Source organism: Aotus nancymaae, unplaced genomic scaffold, assembly GCF_030222135.1.
Source record: "Aotus nancymaae isolate 86718 unplaced genomic scaffold, 86718_ANA_hifiasm-v0.15.2.pri h1tg000076l, whole genome shotgun sequence".
NCBI classification, from domain to species: domain Eukaryota; kingdom Metazoa; phylum Chordata; class Mammalia; order Primates; family Aotidae; genus Aotus; species Aotus nancymaae.
This window is the reverse complement of record NW_026988491.1, coordinates 19,917,698-19,942,132: the sequence shown is the minus strand read 5'-3', so window position 1 is coordinate 19,942,132 and position 24,435 is coordinate 19,917,698. Positions and strand designations below refer to the sequence as shown.

Sequence of the window (24,435 nt, the reverse complement as noted above, 5' to 3'; positions counted from 1 at the left end):
GTTTTCTTTTCTTGTGTCAGTTTGCTGAGAATGATGGTTTCCAGCTTTATACATGTCCCTGCAAAGGACATGAACTCATCCGTTTTATGGCTGCATAGTATTCCATGGTGTATATGTGCCACATTTTCTTTATCCAGTCTATCATTGATGGGCATTTGGGTTGGTTCCAAATCTTTGCTATTGTAAACAGTGCCGTAATAAACATACGTGTGCAGGTGTCTTTATAATAGAATGATTCATAATCCTTTGGGTATATACCCAGTAATGGGATTGCTGGGTCAAATGGTATTTCTATTTCTAGATCCTTGAGGAATTGCTACACTGTCTTCCACAATGGTTGGACTACTTTACACTCCCACCAACAGTGTAAAAGCATTCCTGTTTCTCCACATCCTCTTCATCTGTTGTCTCCAGATTTTTTAATGATTGCCGTTCTAACTGGCATGAGATGGTATCTCAGTGTGGTTTTGATGTGCATTTCTCCAATGACCAGTGATGATGAGCTTTTTTTCATATGTTTGCTGGCTACATAAATGTCTTCTTTTGAGAAGTGTCTGTTCGTATCCTTTACCCAGTTTTTGATAGGGTTTTTTCCCGTGTAAATTTGGTTTTTTTGTTTGTTTGTTTGTTTGTTTTTGAGATGGAGTTTCGCTCTTGTTACCCAGCTGGAGTGCAATGGTGCGATCTCGGCTCACTGCAACCTCTGCCTCCTGGGTTTAAGCAATTCTCCTGCCTCAGCCTCCCAAGTAGCTGGGACTACAGGCACACGCCACCATGTCCAGCTAATTTTTGTATTTTTTAGTAGAGACGGGGTTTCACCTTGTTGACCAGGATGGTCTCGATCTCTTGACCTCGTGATCCACCCGCCTTGGCCTCCCAAAGTGCTGGGATTATAGGTGTGAGCCACCGTGCCCGGCGTAAATTTGTTTACGTTCTTTGTAGATTCTGGATGTTAGCCCTTTGTCAGATGGGTAGATTGCAAAATTTTTTTCCCATTCTGTTGGTTGCCGGCTTGCTCTAATGATAGTTTCTTTTGCTTTGCAGAAGCTCTTTAGTTTAGTTAGATCCCATTTGTCAATTTTGGCTTTCGTTGCCATTGCTTTTGGTGTTTTAGTCATAAAGTCCTTGCCCATGACTGTGTCCTGAATGGTATTGACTAGATTTTCTTCTAGGGTTTTTATGGTGTTAGGTCTCATGTTTAAATCTTTAATTCATCTGGAGTTAGTTTTTATATAAGGTGTAAGGAAGGGATCCAGTTTCAGCTTTCTGCATATGGCTAGCCAGTTTTCCCAACACTATTTATTAAATAGGGACTCCTTTCCCCATTGCTTGTTTTTGTCAGGTTTGTCAAAGATCAATTGGTTGTAGATGTGTGGTGTCATTTCTGAGGCCCCTGTTCTGTTCCATTGGTCTATATCTCTGTTTTGGTACCAGTACCATGCTGTTTTGATTACTGTAGCTTTGTAGTATAGTTTGAAGTCAGGTAGCGTGATGCCTCCAGGTTTTTTTTTTTTTTTTTTTTTTTTTGCTTAGGATTGTCTTGGCTGTGTGGGCTCTTTTCTGATACCATATGAAATTTAACGTGGTTTTTTCCAGTTCTGTGAAGAAAGTCAATGGTAGCTTGATGGGGATAGCATTGAATCCATAAATTACTTTGAGCAGTGTGGCCATTTTCATGATATTGATTCTTCTTAACCATGAACATGGAATGTGTTTCCATCTGTTTATGTCCTCTCTTATTTCCTTGAGCAGTGGTTTGTAGTTCTCCTTGAAGAGGTCCTTCACATCCCTAGTTGTATTCCTAGGTATTTTATTCTCTTTGTAGCAATTGTGAATGGGAGTTCACTCATGATTTGACTCTCTGTTTGTCTATTACTGGTGTATAGGAATGCTTGTGATTTTTACACATTGACTTTTTATCCTAAGACTTTGCTGAAGTTGCTTATCAGCTTAAGGAGATTTTAGGCTGAGACAATGTGGTCTTCTAAATATACAATCATGTTGTCTGCAAATAGAGACAATTTGACTTCCTCTTTTCCTAATTGAACACCTTTATTTCTTTTTCTTGTGTGATTGCCCTGGTCAGAACTTTCAATACTATACTGAATGGAAGTGGTGAGAGAGGGCATCCTTGTCTTGTGCCAGTTTTCAAAGAGAATGCTTCCAGTTTTTGCCCATTCAGTATGATATTGGCTGAGGGTTTGTTAAAAATAGCTCTTATTATTTTGAGATACATTCCATCGATACCTAGTTTATTGAGAGCTTTAGCATAAAGAGCTGCTGAATATTGGCAAAGGTCTTCTCTGCATCTGTTGATATAATCATGTGGTTTTTGTCTTTGGTTCTGTTTATGTGATGGATTACATTTACAGATTTGTGTATATTGAACCAGCCTTGCATCCCAGTGATGAAGCTGACTTGATCGTGATGGATAAGCTTTTTGATATGCTGTTGGATGCGGTTTGCCAGTATTTCATTGAGGATTTTCGCATCAATGTTCATCATGGATATTGGCCTGAAATTTTCTTTTTTAGTTGTGTTGCTGCCAGGTTTCAGTATCAGGATGATGTTGGTCTCATAAAATGAGTTAGGGAGGATTCCCTCTTTTTCTATTGTTTGGAATAGTTTCAGAAGGAACGGTACCAGCTCCTCTTTGTATCTCTAGTAAAATTTGGTTGTGAACCCGTCTGGTCCTGGACTCTTTTTGGTTGGTAGGCTATTAATTGCTGCCTCAATTTCAGACCTTGTTATTGGTCTATTCAGGGATTCAAATTCTTCTTGGGAGTTTAGTCTTGGGAGGGTGTATGTGTCCAGGACTTTATCCATTCCTTCTAGATTGACTGGTTTATTTGCATAGAGGTGTTTGTAGTATTCTCTGGTGGTAGTTTGTATTTCTCTGGGATTGATGGTGAGATCCCCTTTATCAATTTTTATTGCATCTGTTTGATCTTCTCTCTTCTTTTTTATTAGTCTGGCTGGTGGTCTATCTATTTTGTTGATCTTTTCAAAAAACTAGCTCCTGGGTTTACTGATTTTTTTTTTTTTTGAACTTTTTTGTGTCTCTGTTTCCTACAGTTCTGCTCTAATCTTAGTTTTTTCTTGTCTTCGGCTAGCTTTTGAATTTGTTTTATCTTGCTCCTCTAGTTCTTTTAATTGTGATATTAGGGTGTCGATTTTAGATCTTTCCTCATTTCTCTTGTGGGCATTTAGTGCGATAAATTTCCCTCTAGACACTGCTTTAAATGTGTCCCAGAGATTCTGGTACGTTGTGTCTTTGTTCTCATTGGTTTCAAAGAATATCTTTTTAAGGTCCACCCCTACAAGGTCCTATGAGTCCCTCTCTACTGGTGCGGAAACGAGAAACTGTGGAAATAAAGACACAAGACACAGAGATCAAGAGAAAGAGAGTTTAGGTCCAGGGGTCTACTGCCAACCAAAGCACGGAGTCCGGCAGTGGCCCTGAGTGCCTGGTCACTCTGACTTTTATTGCATACAAAGCCGGAGGCAGGGCAGGTAGGGCAAGACATTGGCAGTTAGTGATAGGGTCAGATAAATCACGTATCTCGGAGACAGGGGCCCAGGACTTTCAAGTAACTGAGGCAAGGAGAAAACCTAATGTGTCAGCACTTTTTCTATACTTGTCAAGAAAGAACAAAGACATTAAGATTTGTTACTTTTACTAATTTTTATCTTCTAAGAAAAAGAGGAACCAGGTGCAGAAGCGGAACATGGAAGTAGACACAGAACATGACCGCTGAAGCACAGCATCACATAGAGACAAGTAAGCCCCCGGATGTCTGCGGGCCTCCCTGACAGTCATCAGGCCTACCGCAAGAGCTTGGGGAATGGAGTTTTCTCCTAACTCCTCTGAGGAAGGAGACATCTTGGACGTCTCTTGGCTAAACAGTGAGCGCTTTCCCAGCACTGGCACTGCGCACAGCCAAGGTGCCCTCCAGCAGCCCTTACAAGGGCATGACAGAGGGCATCTTGCCTTAGGGTCACCTCTTTCACAATGTTACTTCAGTTCCATGCTTCATGACCCAGGATTCATGAGTAAAATTAAAAGGTTATATTGAGTATATATATATGATTACGTATGAATAACTATGTGATTATGATTATAGGAATAACTATGTGACTATATCTCTAATTCTTTTCTAGTTCAGTATTTATATGGGAACAGGCTGAGGCTTCAGACCCTTGGCTCAGCACTTGCGGGGTCTCCCACCCACACATCTTTATTTCTGCCTTTATTTCATTATCCAGTAGTCATTCAGAAGCAGGTTGTTCAGTTTCCATGTAGTTGTACGGTTTTGAGTGAGTTTCTTAATCCTGAGTTCTAATTTGATTGCACTGTGGTCTGAGAGACTGTTATGATTTCTATTCTTTTGCATTTGCTGAGGAGTGTTTTACTTCCAATTGTGTGGTCAATTTTAGAAAGCAACGTAGTGCTGAGAAGAATGTATAATCTGTGGATTTGGGGTGGAGAGTTCTCAAGATGTCCATTAGGTCTGCTTGGTCCTGATCTGAGTTCAAGTCCTGGATATCCTTGTTAATTTTCTGTTTCATTGATCTGTCTCATATTGACAGTGGGGTGTTAAAGTCTTCCACTATTACTCTGTGGGAGTCTAAGTCTCTTTGTAGGTTATTAAGAACTTGCTTTATGTAGCTGGGTGCTCCTGTATTGCTTGCATATATATTTAGGATAGTTAGCTCTTCTTGATGCATTGATCCCTTTACCATTATGTAATGTCCTCCTTTGTCTATTTTGATCTTTGTTGGTTTAAAGTCTCTCTTATCAGAGACTAGGATTAACCCTGCTTTTTTTCTCTCTCCATTTGCTTGATAAATCTTCCTCCATCTCTTTATTTTCAGCCTATGTGTGTCTTTGCACATGAGATGGGTCTCCTGAATATAGCACACCGATGGGTCTTGACTGGGGCATTTAGCCCATTTACATTTAAGATTAATATTGTTATGTGTGAATTTGATCCTCCCATTTTGATGCTAGCTGGTTGTTTGCCCGTTAGCTGATGTAGTTTCTTCATAGTATGTTGATGGTCTTTACAGTTTGGTGTTTTTGCAGTGGCTGGTACTGGTTGTTCCGTTCCATATTTAGTGCTTCCTTCAGGAGCTCTTGTAAGGCAGGCCTGGTGGTGACAAAATCTCTCAGCAGTTGCTTGTCTGTAAAGGATTTTATTTCTCCTTCACTTATGAAGCTTAGTTTGGCTGAATATGAAATTCTGGGTTAATTCTTTTCTTTAAGGATGTTGACAAATATTGGCCCCTGCCACTCTCTTCTGGCTTGTAGGGTTTCTGCTGAGAGATGGGCTATGAGTCTGATGGGCTTCCCTTTGTGGATAACCCGACCTTTTTCTCTGGCTTCCCTTAGCATTTTTTCCTTCATTTCATCCCTGGTAAATCTGACAATTATGTGTCTTGGGGTTGCTCTTCTTGAGGAATATCTTTGTGGTGTTCTCTGTATTTTCTGAATTTGAATGGCCTGCTTTGCTAGGTTGGGGAAGTTCTCCTGGATAATATCCTAGAGAGTGTTTTCCAACTTGGTTTCATTCTCCCCATCACTTTCAGGTACACCAATCAAATGTAGATTTGGTCTTTTCATATAATACCATATTTCTTGGAGGCTTTGTTCATTTCTTTTCACTTTTTTCCTCTAATCTTGCCTTCTTTATTTCATTGAGTTGATCTTCAGTCTCTGATATCATTTCTTCCACTTGATTGATTCAGCTATTGAAACTTTTGTATGCTTCGCGAAGTTCTTGTGCTGTGTTTTTCAGCTTCATCAAGTCCTTTATGTTCTTCTCTATGCTGGTTATTCTAGTTAACATTTTGTCTGTTTTTCAAGGTTCTTCACTTCCTTGCATTGGGTTAGAACATGCTCCTTTAGCTCTGAGAAGTTTGTTATTACCCGCCTTCTGAAGCCTGCTTCTGTCAATTCATCAAACTCATTCTCTATCCAATTTTGTTCCCTTGCTGATGAGGAGTTGCAATCCCTTGGAGTAGAAGAGGCGTTCTAGTTTTTGGAAAATTCAGCCTTTTTGTGCTGGTTTCTTCCCATCTTCATGGATTTATCTACCTTTGGTCTTTGAAGTTGGTGACCTTTGGATGGTGTCTCTGAGTGAATGTCCTTTCTGTTGATGTTGAAACAATTGCCGTTTGTTAGTTTTCCTTCTAACAGTCAGGCCCTTCTGCTGCAGGTCTGCTGGAGTTTTGCTGGAGGTTCACTCTAAACCCTGCTTGCCTGGGAATCACCAGTGGGGGCTGCAGAACAGCAAAGATTGCTGCCTGTTCCTTCCTCTGGTAGCTTAGTCCCGGAAGGGTACCCGCCAGATGCCAGCCAGAGCTCTCCTGTATGAGGTGTCTGTCAGCCCCTGCTGGGAGGTATCTCCCTGTCAGGATAGACAAAAGTCAGGGAGCCACTTAAGGAGGCAGTCTGTCCCTAATTAGAGTTCAAGTGCTGTGCTGGGCAGGGATGTCTAAATCTGCTGAAGCTGAACCCACAACCATCCCTTTTCCCAGGTGCTCAGTTCTAGGAAGGTGGGGGCTTTATTTATAAGTCCCTGACGGACTGCTGCCTATTTTCACAGATGCCCTGCCCAGCACGAAGGGAGTCTAGTGACAGTCTCCCTGCAGAGGCCTTGCTGAGCTGCCGTAGGCTCTGCCCAGTTACTGTGTAAACTTCCCAATGACTTTGTTTACACAGGTGAGATTAAAACTGCCTACCTGAGTCTCAACAATGGTGGATGCCTCTCCCTGCAGTGAGCTCCAGCGTCCCAGCTCAGACTGCTGTGCTGGCTACAAGAATTTCAAGCCAGTGGATTTTAGCTTGCTGGTCTTCGTGTGGGTGGGACCTACCAAGCCAGATCACTTGGCTCCCTGGCTTCAGCTCCCTTTTTCAGGGGAATGAGCAGTTCTGTCTCACTGGCGTTCCAGACGCCACTGGGGTATGAGAAGAAGAAGAAAAAAAAACTGCAGCTAAAACAACCAACCAGTTTTGTGCTAGAAACTTGGGGTGCTGGTGTTGTAGGCACCAGAGGGAATCTCCTGGTTTGTGGGTTGTGAAGACCATGGGAAAAGTGCAGTATCTAAGCCAGAAGGCCAGAGTTTCAGGAAAAGTCCCTAATGGCTTCACTTGGCTAGGAGAGGGATTTCTCCCATCTCTTGCACTTCCTGGGTGAGGCGATGCCCCACCCTGCTTTGACTCGTCCTCCTTGGGCTGCACCCATTGTCTAACCAGTCCGCATGAGATGAACCTGGTACCTCAGTTGGAAATGTGGAGATCACCCCCATTCTGCATCATGCTCGCTGGGAACTGTGCACTGGAGCTGTTCCTCTTCGGCCATCTTGGTGGAAATCCTTGCATCCCTCTTTAACACCAGTCACTTTATTCTAGGACTCAATTTACCATACAAGATTCTTTCTCATATAAAATTATTTCTCTTTAAGTTTTTTTTTTTTTTTTTTTTTTTTTTTTTGAGACAGAGTCTCGCTCTTGTTACCCAGTCTGGAGTGCAATGGCGCGATCTCGGCTCACCGCAACCTCCGCCTCCTGGGTTCAAGCAATTCTCCTGCCTCAGCCTCCTAAGTAGCTGGGATTACAGGCATGCACCACCATGCCCAGCTAATTTTTTGTATTTTTAGTAGAGACGGGGTTTCACCATGTTGACCAGGATGGTCTCGATCTCTTGACCTCGTGATCCACCCGCCTCGGCCTCCCAAAGTGCTGGGATTACAGGCGTGAGCCACCGCGCCCGGCCCCTCTTTAAGTTTTCTTATCCCAAAAAAAAAAAAAAAAAAAAAAAAAACCTCTTTTTATAACTTTCTTTACTTCTCTGTAATTTCCTGGTTCCTTTTACCTTGTTTTATACATAACCTTTAAATAAGCATTAAATTAGACAAAAATTGTTCTCCTTTTTGAAATGAACACTTTTTTTTTAGAAAGAATATTTTCCTACTATATACTTTTATTGAAAAATACCCAAATAATGAAATATCTATTATTTAATATAACTTTAGATTTCAAATTATGATGTTTGTCTACAAGCATTTATCCCATTACATTTGCCTAATTATTTTTAGTCATTTACCTAGATTATTTATGAAAACTGCAATAGTCATCATGTAAAGTTATGAAACCGCCATTGCAAAATTATAACTGAGGCAGTGAAAAACATCTGACTTAACTGACCCCCACCTTGCTTCTGACCTCCAAGCTATCCTTGTTTGTTCCTGGGCGTAAGCCAAACTAACTTTGGGAGGAAGTTAGTTTATAGTTTAGCTTTGAAACAAAGACAGTAACAGTCCTTTCCCAAAACAAACCTTACTACCTGTGGACTACACTGCCTAAGGCCTCAAGATTAGAAGTTATGGTAATCTTACTAAATTCAACATGTAGCTATTTTCATTAAACCAGTATCAATGTCTTATGTATTAAAAATTGCGTAAGCAAAGATCATTCTGTCTTGGGCTGGGCTTAAATTTTGTAATCCTGTGCCAAATTTCGACACCTTATAGTAATTGGCAGGGATAAGTATGAAATTGCCTGATTAATAAATGTAAATTAAACTGTATGCTGGCAATTCTTAGGACATTTCTAATATTTCTTTACCAAAAATTTTAAAGCTAGCTTATTTATTAAAGATTTTACCTATGTCAACTTGAAAAAGCATTTGACTAGTCTTTTTTCCTGATAAAGTATTTGATTCAAGTGCTTTTATTTTCTTAAGCCATTTAATTAGAGCTCTTTTGTATATTTTTAGTAGTGAAACATTGTGTACGCATAAATGCATAGACATATTAGGCATACCAATAGAAGTATCTTTTACAGTTTCTTTTTTTTTTTTTTTTGAGACGGAGTTTCACTCTTGTTACCCAGGCTGGAGTGCAACAGCGCAATCTCAGCTCACCGCAACCTCCGCTTCCTAGGTTCAGGCAATTCTCCTGCCTCAGCCTCCTGAATAGCTGGGATTACAGGCACGCGCCACCGTGCCCAGCTAATTTTTTGTATTTTTAGTAGAGACGGGGTTTCACCATGTTGACCAGGATGGTCGCGATCTCTTGACCTCGTGATCCACCCACCTCGGCCTCCCAAAGTGCTGGGATTACAGGCGTGAGCCACCGCGTCCAGCCTACAGTTTCATAAAAAGCCTTTTTTTTTCAACTATCTTAGACTTTCAAATTCTTGATATCTTGTTTCACTACCCTAGGCAGTTGTCAGCTAAATTGCCTTAAATTTGCACATTAAAGGAAACAGCTCAGGTGAAAATCAAATGGCAAAATTTACATCATAAAATACAGAGAGAAAAGGTCTGGTGTGCTAGTGGGAAATTAAAATGGATTTAATTGCAAATTAAAATTATAGAAATTATATAGGCCTTTTATTTTTATTTTTATTTATTTTTTTTGAGACGGAGTTTCGCTCTTGTTAACCAGACTGGAGTGCAATGGCGCGATCTTGGCTCACCGCAACCTCCGCCTCCTGGGTTCAAGCAATTCTCCTGCCTCAGCCTCCCGAGTAGCTGGGACTACAGGCGTGCGCCACCATGCCCAGCTAATTTTTGTATTTTTAGTAGAGACGGGGTTTCACTTTGTTGACCAGGATGGTCTCGATCTCTTGACCTCGTGATCCGCCCGCCTTGGCCTCCCAAAGTGCTGGGATTATAGGTGTGAGCCACTGCGCCCGGCCTTATAAAAGCCTTTTAAATATACACACATACACAAAGATTCTATAGCTTTTAGTCTACAACTTTAGTCATGAGATAAATACAAATTCAGCAGTTTGCAAACAAAAAACCTGTTGAATCCAAACAGTGGTTTTTATCTTAATAGAAAAATAACAGCAGACTTAAAGCAAGCAGAAAAGAAAATAGAGAAAAAAGGAAAACTTAAGAACTCTATAGTTTGCAGGTCAACCTTAACAGTTCTTTTTTCTTAATGTAAATGTGCACAAAGACCATGATACTTCCATTTTACATAAACTCTGGCCAAGCAGAAGTGCCATAAAGCCTATGAAATGCTCAAAGGGGGTATTCTTGTTTTCTCCTCATTCTTAGATTGTTCCCCACTTTTTTTCTTGAAAGGGGGAAGTGAGCTGCAGCTTAAAGTTTTCGTGTGGTGTATCAATGTGTGCTGCTTGTGGGCAGGACTCCATAGTGTGTCACCATTGAGTCATTTCCACCCTCTTAAGTGTCTCAGATCCTCTCTCCAGAGGTCTGTGACCTCTGAGAGGGCTTAAAACCCCAGGTGATCTACCCTATGTGCATTTCCTAGATGAGCTGTTTTTAAAATTAATTTTTGTTGGAGACATTCCTGTAGGGCCACTGCATGTTGCGGGGGTCAGCCCACCAGACACTCCCACGAGGCCCCCAGTCACCCGGGGCACCTCTTGGCTGGGAGGAGCCAATGCCCTTTCTCTTCAGAGCTGAGAAAATTCAGTCTCTCACATATCTATGGAAACAACAGTTCAGTTCCTCATGCAAATATACACAGGCAAGCTGAATCAAGATTAATTTTGGGAGAAAAAGCAATAGAGACGACCCTTTAGAATGCATCTCTGCACTAGAATTAGGATCCTTAAGCAACAACTTTCTAGGAGAGAAAACAATAGTCATGACCACTTCCTCTAAACTGCCCAGCCACCCCTACCTTGTAGCTCTCATCTGCCATTATACATGCCAAGGTCAAATCCTCTTACAATACAAGGTAATCTCTGATACCTCCAAAGCCAAAGAGGTCAGGTCATGCAATACAGGAAAACAGAGCTTTAGACCTAAGACGAATCTGCCTATGACTCTTGAAACTCCACAAAGAAAACAACACCCGAAAAGGGGTGAGGGGTGCCTCTGTTCTGAGTTCTTCAAAGAGATTCAAGTCATTAGAAGCCTTCTGTAGATTTTTTGGTACTGCATATGGTAAAGGGGGAAAGAGGTATAGGGTGGAAAAAAAGTAAATGAAAGAACATTTGTTTTTGTTTTTTAAAGACAGGTAGCAAACAAAAACCAAGTGCATAGTTTTTTTTTTTCTCTCTCTTTCTTGCAGCTTCGAGGAATTTTAGCCAAATTAGAGAGTTCCTGTTACCCATAATTTGGAATTCTCTCTTGGATTTGACCTAATCAGGTAGAGTTAGTCAAATCTAATGAGAGAAAGACCAGAGCAAACAACAAAAAAGCCCCAACAATATGATCACTGAGTGCTCTAATGGTAATGAGAAATTAAGATCAGCTGGTTGTTAAACTTTAGCCAAGACAAAACCCCAATTCAGTTACTTACCTAGTGGTGGGTCTCAGGCTGAAAACTGCTTTCTACCATCCTGGAAGCAGGAAATCTCAAACTCGTCTTCCCTGCCAACAGTGAGCTCAGACTCCATAAATGAGTTACCTGCCTTCCATTGTCATGGAAGCAGGAAATCCCTTCCTTGTTAGAAGCAACTAAAATTCCAAAAAAAATGGTGGGGGAGTTATACAGCAAAATCTTGACCCAGATCTAAAGGGAGAATAGGGATTTGCCAAAGGGGATGCTTCCAGATATAGGCAAATTCTCCTACTGATTTGAACCATAAAGTTAGCACCAGCAGAAGGTTTGTCAAAGATCAGGGGAATCTCCACTCAGAATCCCTCCATGTTTACCAAAATGTGAACCCTGAATATCTGAAATAGGTCTCAGTTAATTTAGAAAGTTTATTTTGCCAAAGCTGAGGATGCACACCTGTGACACAGTCTCAGGAGGGCCTGACAACATGTGCTGAAGGTGGTCAGAGCAGTTTGGTTTTATACATTTTAGGGAGACATGAGACATCAGTCAGCATATGTAAGATGAACATTAGTTCAGTCTGGAAAAGGCGACACAACTTGAAGCAAAGGCAGTGTTACATGTAAATTTTTAGTGCTGCAAAAGAAGTAGCACTCAAAGATAAATTTTCTCTAGGCAATTCTACTTTCTGCAGAAAGGGCACCGCTCACAGCAGTCTTGCCACAAGAGTGCAATGAACAAAGAAAAAGCAGGCATGTCTGGGTGTGGTGGCTCACGCCTGTAATCCCAGCACTTTGGGAGGCCAAGGCAGGCAGATCACCTGAGGTTGGGAGTTTGAGACCAGCCTGGCCAACATGGAGAAACCCCATCTCTACTGAAAATACAAAATTAGCCAGGCATGGTGGTGCATGCTTGTAATCCCAATTACTTGGGAGGCTGAGGCAGAAGAATCGCTTGAACCAGGGAGGCAGAGGTTGCAGTGAGCTGAGATCGTGCCATTGCACTCACGCCCAGGCAACAAGAGGAAAACTCCATCTCAAAAAAAAAGGAAAAGAAAAAGCAGGCATATTTCTATCTAATGCATCTGGCCCCTACTGCTGTGCCCTGATTCCATTGGCTGCAATTGGACCTCACTAGGCTACACTCAGTTAGCTAACAACTTAAAACTCTCCTAAATAGGTAAAGGCAGAGGAGAACAAAGGGAAAAGAGGAAGTAACTTGTGGAATGCTGAGAAAGGTGAAAACACTTCCAAATAAGGAATAGGAGGAAATTATCTAAGACTTGCCTAGGCTTGTCCAGAGATGTCAGGGCAAATATCTGAGCTAGAATGTAAGAATCAAGAGCACAGAAGACACTTCCTTATAACTGATCAGCAAAGGTTTGGGGGTAAATTAATTTTTAAAAGAAGCTACTGTCTACTCTTTATTCTTAATAAGCTAAGTGGAAAGCTTTTGAAGAGGAATTCTCAGTTGTTTCATTTTTCACAGGCCAGCTTGAAGTGAGGAAGGGGGGTTCCAGGTCATATGTAGGTAAGATACAGATGGTTGCATTCTTTTGAGTTTCTGATTAGCTTCTCCAAAGGGGGCAGTCAGATATGCATTTATCTCTGTGAGCAGAGGGGTGACTTGAATAGAATGGGAGGCAGGTTTGCTCTAACCAGTTCCCAGCTTCACTTTTTCGTTTAGTGACTTTGGAGCCCCACAGTTTATTTTCCTTTCACAGAAGTTACAAGTGCAGTTAGACACAAAATGAAATAATTAATATAAATCTGACGAGAAAAATAACTTTGCTGATAAATTGCTGTTTAAAAGCTACTACGTTTAGTAAGATAATAGGAAGGCTACATAAATAAAAATCTGTCGTTTTTTTCTATACTATCAAGAAGCATCTAGATCAGGCATGCTGGCTCATGCCTATAATCCCAGTACTTTGGGAGTCCAAGGCAGGAGGATCACTTGAGCCCAGGAGTTGGAGACCAGCCCAGGGAACATAGGGAGACCCTGTCTCTACAAAAAATGCAAAAATTAGCCAGGCATGATGGCTTGTGCTTGTAGTCTTGGCTACTCTGGAGGCTGAGGCAGGAGGATTGCTTGATCCGGAGAGGTAAAGGTTATAGTTAGCAGTGATTGCATCACTGCCCTCTAGCCTGGGCTACAGAATAAGACACTGTCTCAAAAAAGCATCTAGAAATGGAAAAAAGTATTCTGTTTATGATAGGAATAAACGTGAGGCCATGTGTCTGTGTCTGTGTGTGTGTTTATATGATGGCACACAGAAAATGAAATTTACAGAAAACTAAATCTTACTGAAAGACATAAAACAACTGAAAGGAAAAACACACTATATCAATAGGTCAGAAGTCTTCTAATACATAAATTGAATGCAGGTGTTGTTGTTGTTGTTGTTGTTGTTGTTGTTTTGAGACGGAGTCTCGCTCTATCACCCAGGCTGGAGTGCAGTGGCACGTTCTTGGCTCACAGCAATCTCTGCCACCTGGGTTTAAGCAATTCTCCTGCCTCAGCCTCCTGAGTAACTAGGATTACAGGCACCTGCTACCGTGCCCAGCTAATTTTTTTGTATTTTTAGTATAGACAAGGTTTCACCATCTTGGCCAGGCTGGTCTTGAACTTCTGACCTTGTGATCCACCCGCCTTGGCCTGCCAAAGTGCTGGGATTACAGGCATGAGCCACTGCGCCCGGCTCAATGCAGTTTTAATTAAAATACTACTGGGAAGTTTTTATTGCTAAAATGATCTTCTGACTGTTACAAATGAAGAATTTCCTGAGACAAAAGAAAACTGACAAAAGAGAATGAAGTAGGACTTTCCTTAAGTATGCAGAATACTCTGAAAAACCACTGTAATCAAGTTAATATAGTATTGGCATAGGAATGGACAGATTAGTGAAACAACAGGAATTCTAGAAATAGAGCCCAGTATACTTAACAATTTAATGTTCAGCAAAGATGATGTTTCAGTTCAGTGAGAAAAGGATAGAGTAATAAATGGTATTGGCATATCTGGAGCAAGTAATTTTGTGCCCATCTTATTGTAAACCAAAAGTATCTGAGGCAGGTCTCAGTCGATTTAGAAGTTTATTTTGTCAAGGTTAAGGACATGCCCGTGACACGGCCTCAGGAGGTCCTGAGAACATGTGCCCCAAGTCACCGAGCTACAGCTTGGTTTTAAATGTTTTAGGCCACTCAAGACATCAATCAATACATGTCAGAAGTACCTTTTAGGTCTGGAAAGGCAGTAGAACTGGGAGCTGGGGATTGGAGAAAGCACTTCCAAGTTACAGGTAGATTCAGAGTTTCTGCTCCGCAGTTGGTTGAGTTTATCTAAAGACCTGGAGTCAATGGGAGGGAGTGGTTGTGGAGACCAAGATTTTTATTATACAGATGCAGCCTCTAGCAGGTTTTAGAGAGAATAGTCTAAGGTTTCTTTTAATGGTAATGCTGGTCAGCTGTGCCTGAATTCCAACGGGAGGAGGGTATAATGAGGCATGTCTGACCACCCATTCCCATCATGGCCTGAACTCAGGTTAACTCTGGAATGCCCTTGGCCAAGAGGAGGGGGAGGGGTTCATTCAGTTAGTTGTGGGGCTTAGAATTTTGTTTTTGGTTTACATTATGATGTATATAAAAATATCCAAACAGGATTTTTAAAAAAATTTCAGATGAATAAAAAAACTTTACTGTAAAATAATTTTTAAATGAAGATAAAAGCCTTTGTATACTTCGTATTTTTTTTTAAGTTTTAAATAAAGATCATAGGTTCTGTCCTATTAAAGAACTCTTTACAAATTGACATGGCAAAGACATGATAGAAACAGAAGGGCAAATGATAGGATCAGACAGTTCACTGAAAGAAGAAATCCATATGGCCAGTAAACATGACGAAATGTTCAATACAGAATATAGTCCTCAGAGGAATACAAATTAAGATGATATCTATCAATAAGACTTGAAAAAGTGTATGTGTATATATATATATATATATATATATATATATATATGTGTGTATATAACTTATTGCTGATAGAGATGTAAGGAAAAGAGTACTCATATATTATAGAGATTGGAATTATTATAGCTTTGGCAAGTAATTCATATCAGCTATTAAAAGAAAAACATGAATACCTTTGACCCATCAATCTCACCCTGAGGAATCTATGCATGGCAATAAAACACTTGCCATGCATAGAGTCCATGCTTGAGTGTCTACATTCAGTTGGTCAGAGGGTCTACTACAATGTCATTGTAGCATTATTTGTGGTGACAAAAATGTGGTAAGAGAATGTCCATTGTTAAGAGAATAGTTGGATAGCTTTGATACAGTCAGACTCTGGAATAATATGCAGCCAGTAAAAGAATTAATTTAGAGCTTAATCAGTTGACTTTTGTGAGTAACTGAATGAGAAAAGCAAGGCAAGAAAAGCACATTTCATATGATTCTGAATTTGCAATTGTTAACAAAAAGAAATCCTGTAATTTATTTGAAGAGTTATTCTGAACCAAATATGAGTGACCAATGGCCTGTGACAAAGCCCTCAGGACATCCTGAGAACATGTGTGCAAGGTGAATGGGGCACAGCCCAGTTTTATACATTAAAATGTCTCCCTAAAGGAGACATGAGACATCAGTCAAATACATGTAAGATGTACATTGGTTCTGTCCAGAAAGATGGGACAGCTTGAAGTGGGGGCTTCCAGGTTATATGTACATATAAAAATTTTCTGATTGGCAATTGGTTGGTTTATTATCAATAGAAAGGAATGTCTGTGTTATGATAAGTGGTTGTGGAGACCAAAGTTTTATCATGCAGATGAAGCCTCCAGTAGCAGGCTTCAGAGAGAATAGATTGAAAATGTTTCTTTTTCCTTTTTTTTTTTTTTTGAGATGGAGTTTCGCTTTTGTTACCCAGGCTGGAGTGCAATGGCGCGATCTCGGCTCACCGCAACCTCCGCCTCCTGGGTTCAGGCAATTCTCCTGCCTCAGCCTCCTGAGTAGCTGGGATTACAGGCATGCGCCACCATGCCCAGCTAATTTTTTGTATTTTTAGTAGAGACGGGGTTTCACCATGTTGACCAGGATGGTCTCGATCTCTTGACCTGGTGATCCACCCGCCTCGGCCTCCCAAAGTGCGTTTTTTTTTTTGTTTTTTTTTTGAGACTGAGTCTTTCTCTGTTATCTAGACTGGAGTGCAGTGGCGTATTCTTGGTTCACTGCCACCTTCACCTCCCAGCCTCAAGCGATCCTTCCACCTCAGCCTCCCAAGTAGCTGGGACTACAGGCAGGTACCACCATCTGGCTAATTTCTTCTTTTTTTTGTAGAGACAGGTTTTCACCATGTTGCCCAGGCTGGTCTCAAACTCCTGGGCTCAAGTGATCTGCCCTTCTTGGCCTCCCAAAGTGCTGGGATTACAGGCATGAGCCACTGCACCTGGCAGAAAATGTTTGTCAGACTTAAGGTCTGTGTTAATGTTTAATGCTGCTTGGCTTTTCCTGAATTCCAAAAGAGAGAGGATACAGGGAGGCATGTCTAACCACTTCTTCCTGTCATGGCCTCAACCAGTTTTTCAGGTTAACTTGAAATGCCCTTGCTGAGAGAGAGAAGGGTTCCATTCAGATGGTCAGGGGGTGGGCTTAGAATTTTACTTATGGTTTACACGAAACAAGCGTTAAGAAACCAATATATAGTCTGGGTGCAGTGGCTCACACCTGTAATCCCAGCATTTTGGGAGGCTGAGGTCAGGAGTTCAAGACCAGCTTGACCAACACGGAGAAACCCTGTCTCTACTAAAAATACAAAATTAACCGGGCGTGGTGGCACATGCCTTTAACCCCAGCTACTTGGGAGGCTAAGGCAGGAGAATGGCTTGAACCTGGGAGGTGGAGGTTGTGGTGAGCTGAGATCACGCCATTGCACTCCAGCCTGGGCGACAAGAGCAAAAACTCCGTCTCAAAAAAAAAAAAAAAACAACCAACATACATAGTTGAATATATATACATATATATCAGAAGGACTTAGAGTAAGAATACAGAAGAACATGTACTAGGGAGTCAATTTGGTTGAGTAATAAGGTGAGTGAAGGAAGAAGGGAATGAAGGAGGCAAGCCACAATATAAAGATGCACTAAAAACAAGGCAATTATATGACCCTATTTATGTCATTAATGTGTGTTAGATGTACACACACCCCTCTTCATTTTCCATTTGTAATTCTTTCCTGTTAAGCATTGTTACTTTTTTTTTGAGGAAGCTGCATGGCATTTTGGTTACTCCAGATCGCTAAAGTACTTAATTGCCTAGTCTCTTAACAAAAGAAAGAGAGGTAAAGTGTGGTTGTGGTGGTAAGTAAAAATCAGTGAATTACTACATATGAAAGCACTTTGAAAAGTGAAAGTGCTTTTCTATCATAAAATATTCTTATATTTTTATTTCTTTTTAGGATTTAATGAAGACACTCCGCAAAGAAACAGATTTGAAACAAATACAGACTCTGGTACAGGGAACTCAAACACGACTCAAATATTCACAAAGTGAACTAGAGACAATTAAAAAGAAGCATCTTGTTGCTTTTTACCAGGTAATTTAGACTTACATAAAATATGATGGGCATTTGACCCAGAACATAGAATTTCAGGAATTAGATTTATATAGCTCCATGTAATTTTTAGATACTTTTATTTTTTTCGAGACAGTCTCACTCTGTCACCCAGGCTGGAGTGCAGTAGCTCTATCTCTGCTCGCTGCAACCTCTGTCTCCTAGATTCAAGTGATTCTCCTGCCTCAGCCTCCTGAGCAGCTGGGATTACAGGCATGTGCCACCATGCCCAGCTAATTTTTGTATTTTTAGTAGAGACAGCGTTTCATCATGTTGGCCAGGCTGGTCTCAAACTCCTGAGCTCAGGTGATCCAAAGTGCTGGGATTATAGGCGTGAGCCACCACACCTGGCCAATTTTAGATACTTTATCCTATGATCGAGATTATATTATAGTCCCTTAATTATTTTCTGAGGTATTTAATCTTTTATCCAGCTGAATTCATCTTAAAGATTCTTCTTTTATTCTAAAAGACACCTATCACATTTTTGGCTTCACTATATAAAGCTAAAACAGTCATGCTAAAAAAATTTTTCTCTTTTGTTATTAGGAACAATCTCAGCTACAAAGTGAACTACTAAATACTGAATCTCAGTGTATTATGTTGAGTGAAGGAATCAAAGAACGACAACGACGAATTAAAGAATTTCAAGAAAAAATAGATAAGGTCAAGAGCGTTATATTTATACATAAATGGTATATATAGTTATAGACCAGATTCTAGATTTAGGGCTTTTTATGCTAAAGCAAAGGTTGACAGGTAACAGTGCCCTACCAGAAACAACAATGTTGTAAGCTAAGTTTTATTGGTTTGCCAAATTAATTATTTTGTTTTTTTTGATAACCTCTATTACTCACTTAAAGAGACAATGACCTGTGCCTCCTGTCCTCTGCACTCCAGCCCCTCCTTGCCCATTGTAAAAAAATTATAGTCTCTTTCTTTTCTTCCACTTCCCTAATACTGTGAGGGAAGGAACTGTCATTCAGTTTATCTTTTAAGGTTATTTATTCATTCAGTAGTATTTTTTAAAAGAACACCTATTCTGTAGCAGGCACAGTACTTGGCTCTAGGACAATAAAAATTTGGTCATCTAGCTTCTGCTTAAGAAGGGACAGAAACTTTCTGATTTAATTCTACCCATTGCCTTTAGGCCTGACCTTTATCACATGATTTGGAATCACACTTATGTTACTTCCTAATTAGTTATCTCTCTTCCAGGTTAAATATCCCTAATTTCTTTACTTATTTCACATTACCATGTATTTAAGACCATCCTCTGGATGTTTGTCAATGCCTCAGAACAGAGCATGATGTAAAGATATTATCTGACCAGTACAGCATACTGTGGGGCTTTATGTATGTAACTGTAACTTTCCATGATTTGGATTATCTAGTCATCTAATTGTAACTTACTACTGCATTAATCATATCACATTCATATTTAATGTATATTTAACTAAAATCTAAGCATGTTTAAAATGTCCTATTCTTAAAATAGATTTCTCTCATCCTATAATTATACATAAAAAATCAGAGCTTTAAAACATTGAGGTTAAATTTTACTTTGTTGAATTTCCCCATTCTAGTTTTCCCAAATCTTTTTCATTCTTAATTCTATGCCGCATTCCACTTGTTATTATACTGGCAAAGATGCTATTGTGTTACTCATACATAAAAAATCTTTTCTTTATTTGTGTAGAATATTTTGGTGGGTCTAAAGTAAATGGAATTCTTCCACTTTTATACTAAATACTCATAAAGCCAAAACACTTAATAAGCCCAGTTATGAGCTTTCTTAGTTTTTTTCAATAAGAAATTTGAAAGTAGATGGGCATAATTTATGGAATTAAAGGAGGAGAAAGTACTGGCTTTTCACAATACAGTAATGCTTGGTGGGATTAGTTTTTGGCCTAATTCAGGAAAATCTTGGAGGGAAAAACTTATATTTAAGATGATATATTTCTTAAAATTGCTTATTACATCAGTTGTTTTAAAATAATTTAAAAGGTAGAAGATGATATTTTCCAACACTTCTGTGAAGAAATTGGCGTGGAAAATATTCGTGAATTTGAGAACAAACATGTTAAACAGCAACAAGAAATTGATCAAAAAAGGTATTTTTATAAAAATGTTGGTAAGAAGCTTACATCTGTATAAAAATAGCTATTATTTCATAATTTAGAGGAATTATGCCTAAGTTTCATTTCATGAAGAAATAGCTAGTAAAAATGTATATTCTTAAGAAGAGATCTAATTTTTTTGTTCCATAATTTTTTAGAGAAAGTACAAATACAGAGAATAAGAGAATAGGGGCATAATTACACACATACTGGTTATTAAAATAATAAGACAATAATTTGCTTGTCTGTAAATATTGATATATGTAGATGAAATTGGTCATTTTCAAGAAATAATATATTACCAAAAATTATCTCAAACAAGATAGAAAATTCTAAGATGGCCAGTTACAATAGGAAGAGAAAGTAAAAAGGCTTCCTACTTATCCCATTGCCAAATGCACCAGGTACATATAGCTTCACAGGTGAATTATCCCAGCAAACTTTAAAGGTACATGTAACTTCATTGTTTAATTTTTAAACAGATGTTCAATATTAAGACTGTTTCAGGCTGGGCATGGTGGCTGATACCTGTAATCCCAGCACTTTGGGAAGCCAAGGTGGGCAGATCACCTGAGGTCAGGAGTTCAAGATAAGTCTGGCCAACATGGTGAAACCCCGTCTCTACTAAAAATATAAAAATTAGCCAGGTGTGGTGGTGGATGCCTGTCATCTCAGCTACTTGGTAGGCTGAGACAGGAGAATCTTGCTTGAACCTGGGAGGCAGAGTTTGCAGTAAGCTGAGATCGCGCCATTGCACTCCTGCCTTGGAAACAGCAAAACTTCATCTCCAAAAAAAAAAAGAATTGATTCCAAAATTCAGAAATGTTACATATACAATAAGAAACTGTAAATCAATCTCACCTACAAATAACCAAGTAAAACAAGGTTAAATGCAAATCAGCAGTACAACAACAAAATAAAGTATCATTATCTAGTGGGCTTTATATCAGAACTATAAGGATGGTTCTGTATTAGGAAATCTATTGTAATTAACCATATTAAGGATCACAGAAGAAAAATCATATGATTAACTAAGGATTATGAAGAAACACTTGACAAAATTCAACATTCATTCTTGATTGAATATTCTTAGGATGTGAATACTTAAGATATCTATGATATGAAAAAATACATCTGAGAAATCAGCATTGTGGTTTCATGGTTTCACTTCCTAGTAATGTCAGAAATGAGAGATACTTGGTATCACTAGTATTTAATATTCTTCTAGAGATACTAGTCAATAAAGTTAGACAAGAAAAATGAAGTATACAAATTTGGCAGTGATATCACCAAAATGGTAGAATAGAAGCAATCTGGCTTCACTGCCCCCTAGAGAAAACCAAAACAATACACAGTGCTGAGATTGTCATCAGCAATATCCCAGAATTAAAAAACAAGAATGAGACAGTTCCTGAAGCCACAGAGAAGTGAAAAATCTTGCAGATAGTAAGAGAGTTGGGCTTTTATATCTGTGTGGTCTTCTCCCAATATATCAGGCACCATGTGTGCACAAAAATTTCCCCTGAGTCATGGTTACTACCCTGGAAAGAGTGAGATCAAGGTGGACAAGCAGCTTCCTCACCATGGGTTCCCTGGCAGGGGACCTCCCTGCCTCAGCCCATAGGAAGCATCACGAGTACCTGAAGGGGAAAAAATTCCTGAAGACAGACAGAGACAAAGCAGGGAAGCAAAACTACCATCCCCAGTCCAGGAAACGCTGCTGTGTTACTTAGTCAAAGGAGACACCATATCAGAGTGGCTGTTCAGCAGTGCCAACCAGTAGGAGGTATGTTCCATAGGTCCCCTGGGCTCTAGCCTGTAGCCAGCCTTTCCAAACTGTCAGGGTATCCCCTTTGGGACTTCCCCCGTGCAAGGTAAGCAATGCTCCAAAGTTTGCTCGAGCCAAACAAACCTGAGCTTAAGGCATCATCTGGTGCCAACAAGTAGGCAGTGACCCTATCACAGGGGGAAAATAAAAAGGTACCTAAGAGGTATATTGCAAATAAATTTCTAAGCAAACATAACCAATTTAAAAAAAAAAAAAAGCCAGACAGATAATCCTTTAATGTTAAGACATACATCCACAAAAAACAATAGCAAACAGGGAACTGTGACCTCCCAAAACAGACAAAGCAAGGAGCCATTAACTGAGCCTAGTGAGACTAGTAGGCAAGCTCTCTGATCAAGAACTCAAAATAGAAGTTTTAAGGAAACTCAGTGATCTCCAAAATAACAGAAAAGCAACTCAGAAATTTATCAGAGAAGCTTAACAAAGAAATTAAAATGCTGGAACTGAGAAATACATTTGCTGAACTGGAAAATTCATTAGAGGCTGTCAACAGCAGAAAGGCTGAAGCAGAGGAAACAATCAGTGAGCTTCAAGACAGCTATAGGAAAAGAGAAAAAAGAATGAAAGGAATGAAGAATGCCTAAAAGATATAGAAAATTATCTCAGAATATCTCAGAAGAGCAAATCTAAGAAGTATTTGTGGATTGCTGGCAAGATGGCTGAACAGGAATAGCTCTGGTCTGCAGCTTGCAGCGAGATCACTGCAGAAGGTGGGTAATTTCTGCATTTCCAACTGAGGTACCCAGTTCATCTCACTGGGACTGGTTGGACGGTGGGTTCAGCCCACAGAGGGCAAGCTGAAGCAGGATGCGGTGTCGCCTCACCTGAGAAGTGCAAGGGGTTGGGGACCTCCCTCTCCTAGCCAAGGAAAGCCCTGAGGATCTAAGTCTTGAGGGACTGTGCCATGAGGGACGATGCATTCCGGCCCAGACACTGCGCTTTTCCCAGTCTTTGCAACTCGCAAACCAGGAGATTCCCTCCAGTGTGTACACCACCAAGGCTCTGGGTTTCAAGCACAAAACTGGATGGCTGTTTGGGCAGACACTGAGCTAGCTGCAAGAGTTGTTTTTTCATACCCCAGTGGTGCCTGGAATGCCAGTGAGAACTGTTCACTCTCCTTGAAAGGGGGCTGAAGCCAGGGAGCCAAGTCATCTGATCTGGCAGATCCCACCCCCACAGAGCCCAGCAAGCTAAGATCCACTGGCTTGAAATTCTCGCTGCCAGCACAGAAGTCTGAGGTTGCCTTGGGGATGCTCAAGCTTGGTGGTGGGAGGGGCATCTGCCATTGATGAGGCTTAAGGAGGCAGTTTTACCTTCACAGTGTAAACAAAGCTGCCTGGAAGATCAAACTGGGCAGAGCCCATCACAGCTCAGCAAGGCCACTATGGCTAAGACTGCCTCTCTAGATTCCTCCTCTCTGAGAAAAAAAGGCAGCAGCTCCAGTCAGGGGCTTATAGATAAAACCCCCATCTTCCTGGGACAGAGTACCTGGGGGAAGGGGCAACTGTGGATGCAGCTTCAGCAGATTTAGACATCCCTGCCTGACAGCTCTGAAGAAAGCAGCGGATCTCCCAGCACAGCATTCCAGCTCTGCTCAGAGTCAGACTGCCTCAAGTGAGTCCCTAACCCCCGTGTCTCCTGATTGAGAGACACCTCCCAGCATCTGGCAGGTGCCCCTCTGGGACGAAGCTTCCAGAGAAAGGAACAGGCAGCAATGTTTGCTGTTCTGCAGCCTCCACTGGTGATAAGCAAACAGGGTCTGGAGTGGACCTCCAGCAAACTCCAGGAGACCTGCAGCAGAGGGGCCTGTTTGAAGGAAAACTGACAAATAGGAATGGCATCAACATCAACAAAAAGGACGTCCACTCAGAGACCCCATCCAAAGGCCACCAACATCAAAGACCAAAGGTGGATAAAGCCACAAATATGGGGAGAAACCAGCACAAAAAGGCAGAGAATTCCAAAGACCAGAATGCCTCTTCTCCTCCAAAGTGTCACAACTCCTCACCAGGGTAACAAAACTGGATGGAAAACAGTTATTTGAAAAACTGACTAAATAATAAGAATAAACACATAAAATTATAATTTAAAGAAAAATAGAGGAGGAAACCTGTAGATTATAAAAGATTTAAGAAACATATCACCCATATGCAATGTGTAGATCCTGATTCAAACAACTAATTTTTCTTTTTTTAAAAGATTTTTTTTTTTTTTGAGATGGAGTCTTGCTGTATCACCCAGGTTGGAGTGCAGTGGCGAGATCTCAACTCACTGCAACCTCCGCCTCCCAGGTTCAAGCGGTTCTCCTGACTCAACTTCCTGAGTAGCTGGGCTGCAGGCGCACGCCACCAAGTCCAGCAAATTTTTGTATTTTCAGTACAGGTGGAATTTTACCATATTTGTTAGGCTGGTCTCAAACTCCTGACCGCAAGTGATGTGCCCACCTTGGCCTCCCAAAGTGCTGGGATTACAGGCATGAGCCACCACGCCCAGCCTAAAAGAATTTGTAAAAGGAAATTTGTCAATGACAGCAATTTGAGATTAAGGAATTATATTTTAGCCATAAGGTTATGAGTTAAAAGTCATTT

General features: G+C 40.5%; 1 protein-coding gene across 3 annotated transcripts in view; it reads left to right on the top strand.

The window, feature by feature from the left end:
- SMC1B (structural maintenance of chromosomes 1B) overlaps window positions 1-24,435 on the top strand; it is a 90,502-nt gene that overhangs the window by 46,197 nt on the left and 19,870 nt on the right. For all 3 annotated transcript variants that reach the window (XM_012449465.3, XM_012449464.3, XM_064368207.1), the window contains 3 exons: window positions 17,723-17,860; window positions 18,428-18,544; window positions 19,886-19,992. In XM_012449465.3, coding sequence (XP_012304888.1) covers window positions 17,723-17,860; window positions 18,428-18,544; window positions 19,886-19,992 — 362 coding nt within the window. The remainder of the gene's footprint in view (window positions 1-17,722; window positions 17,861-18,427; window positions 18,545-19,885; window positions 19,993-24,435) is intronic.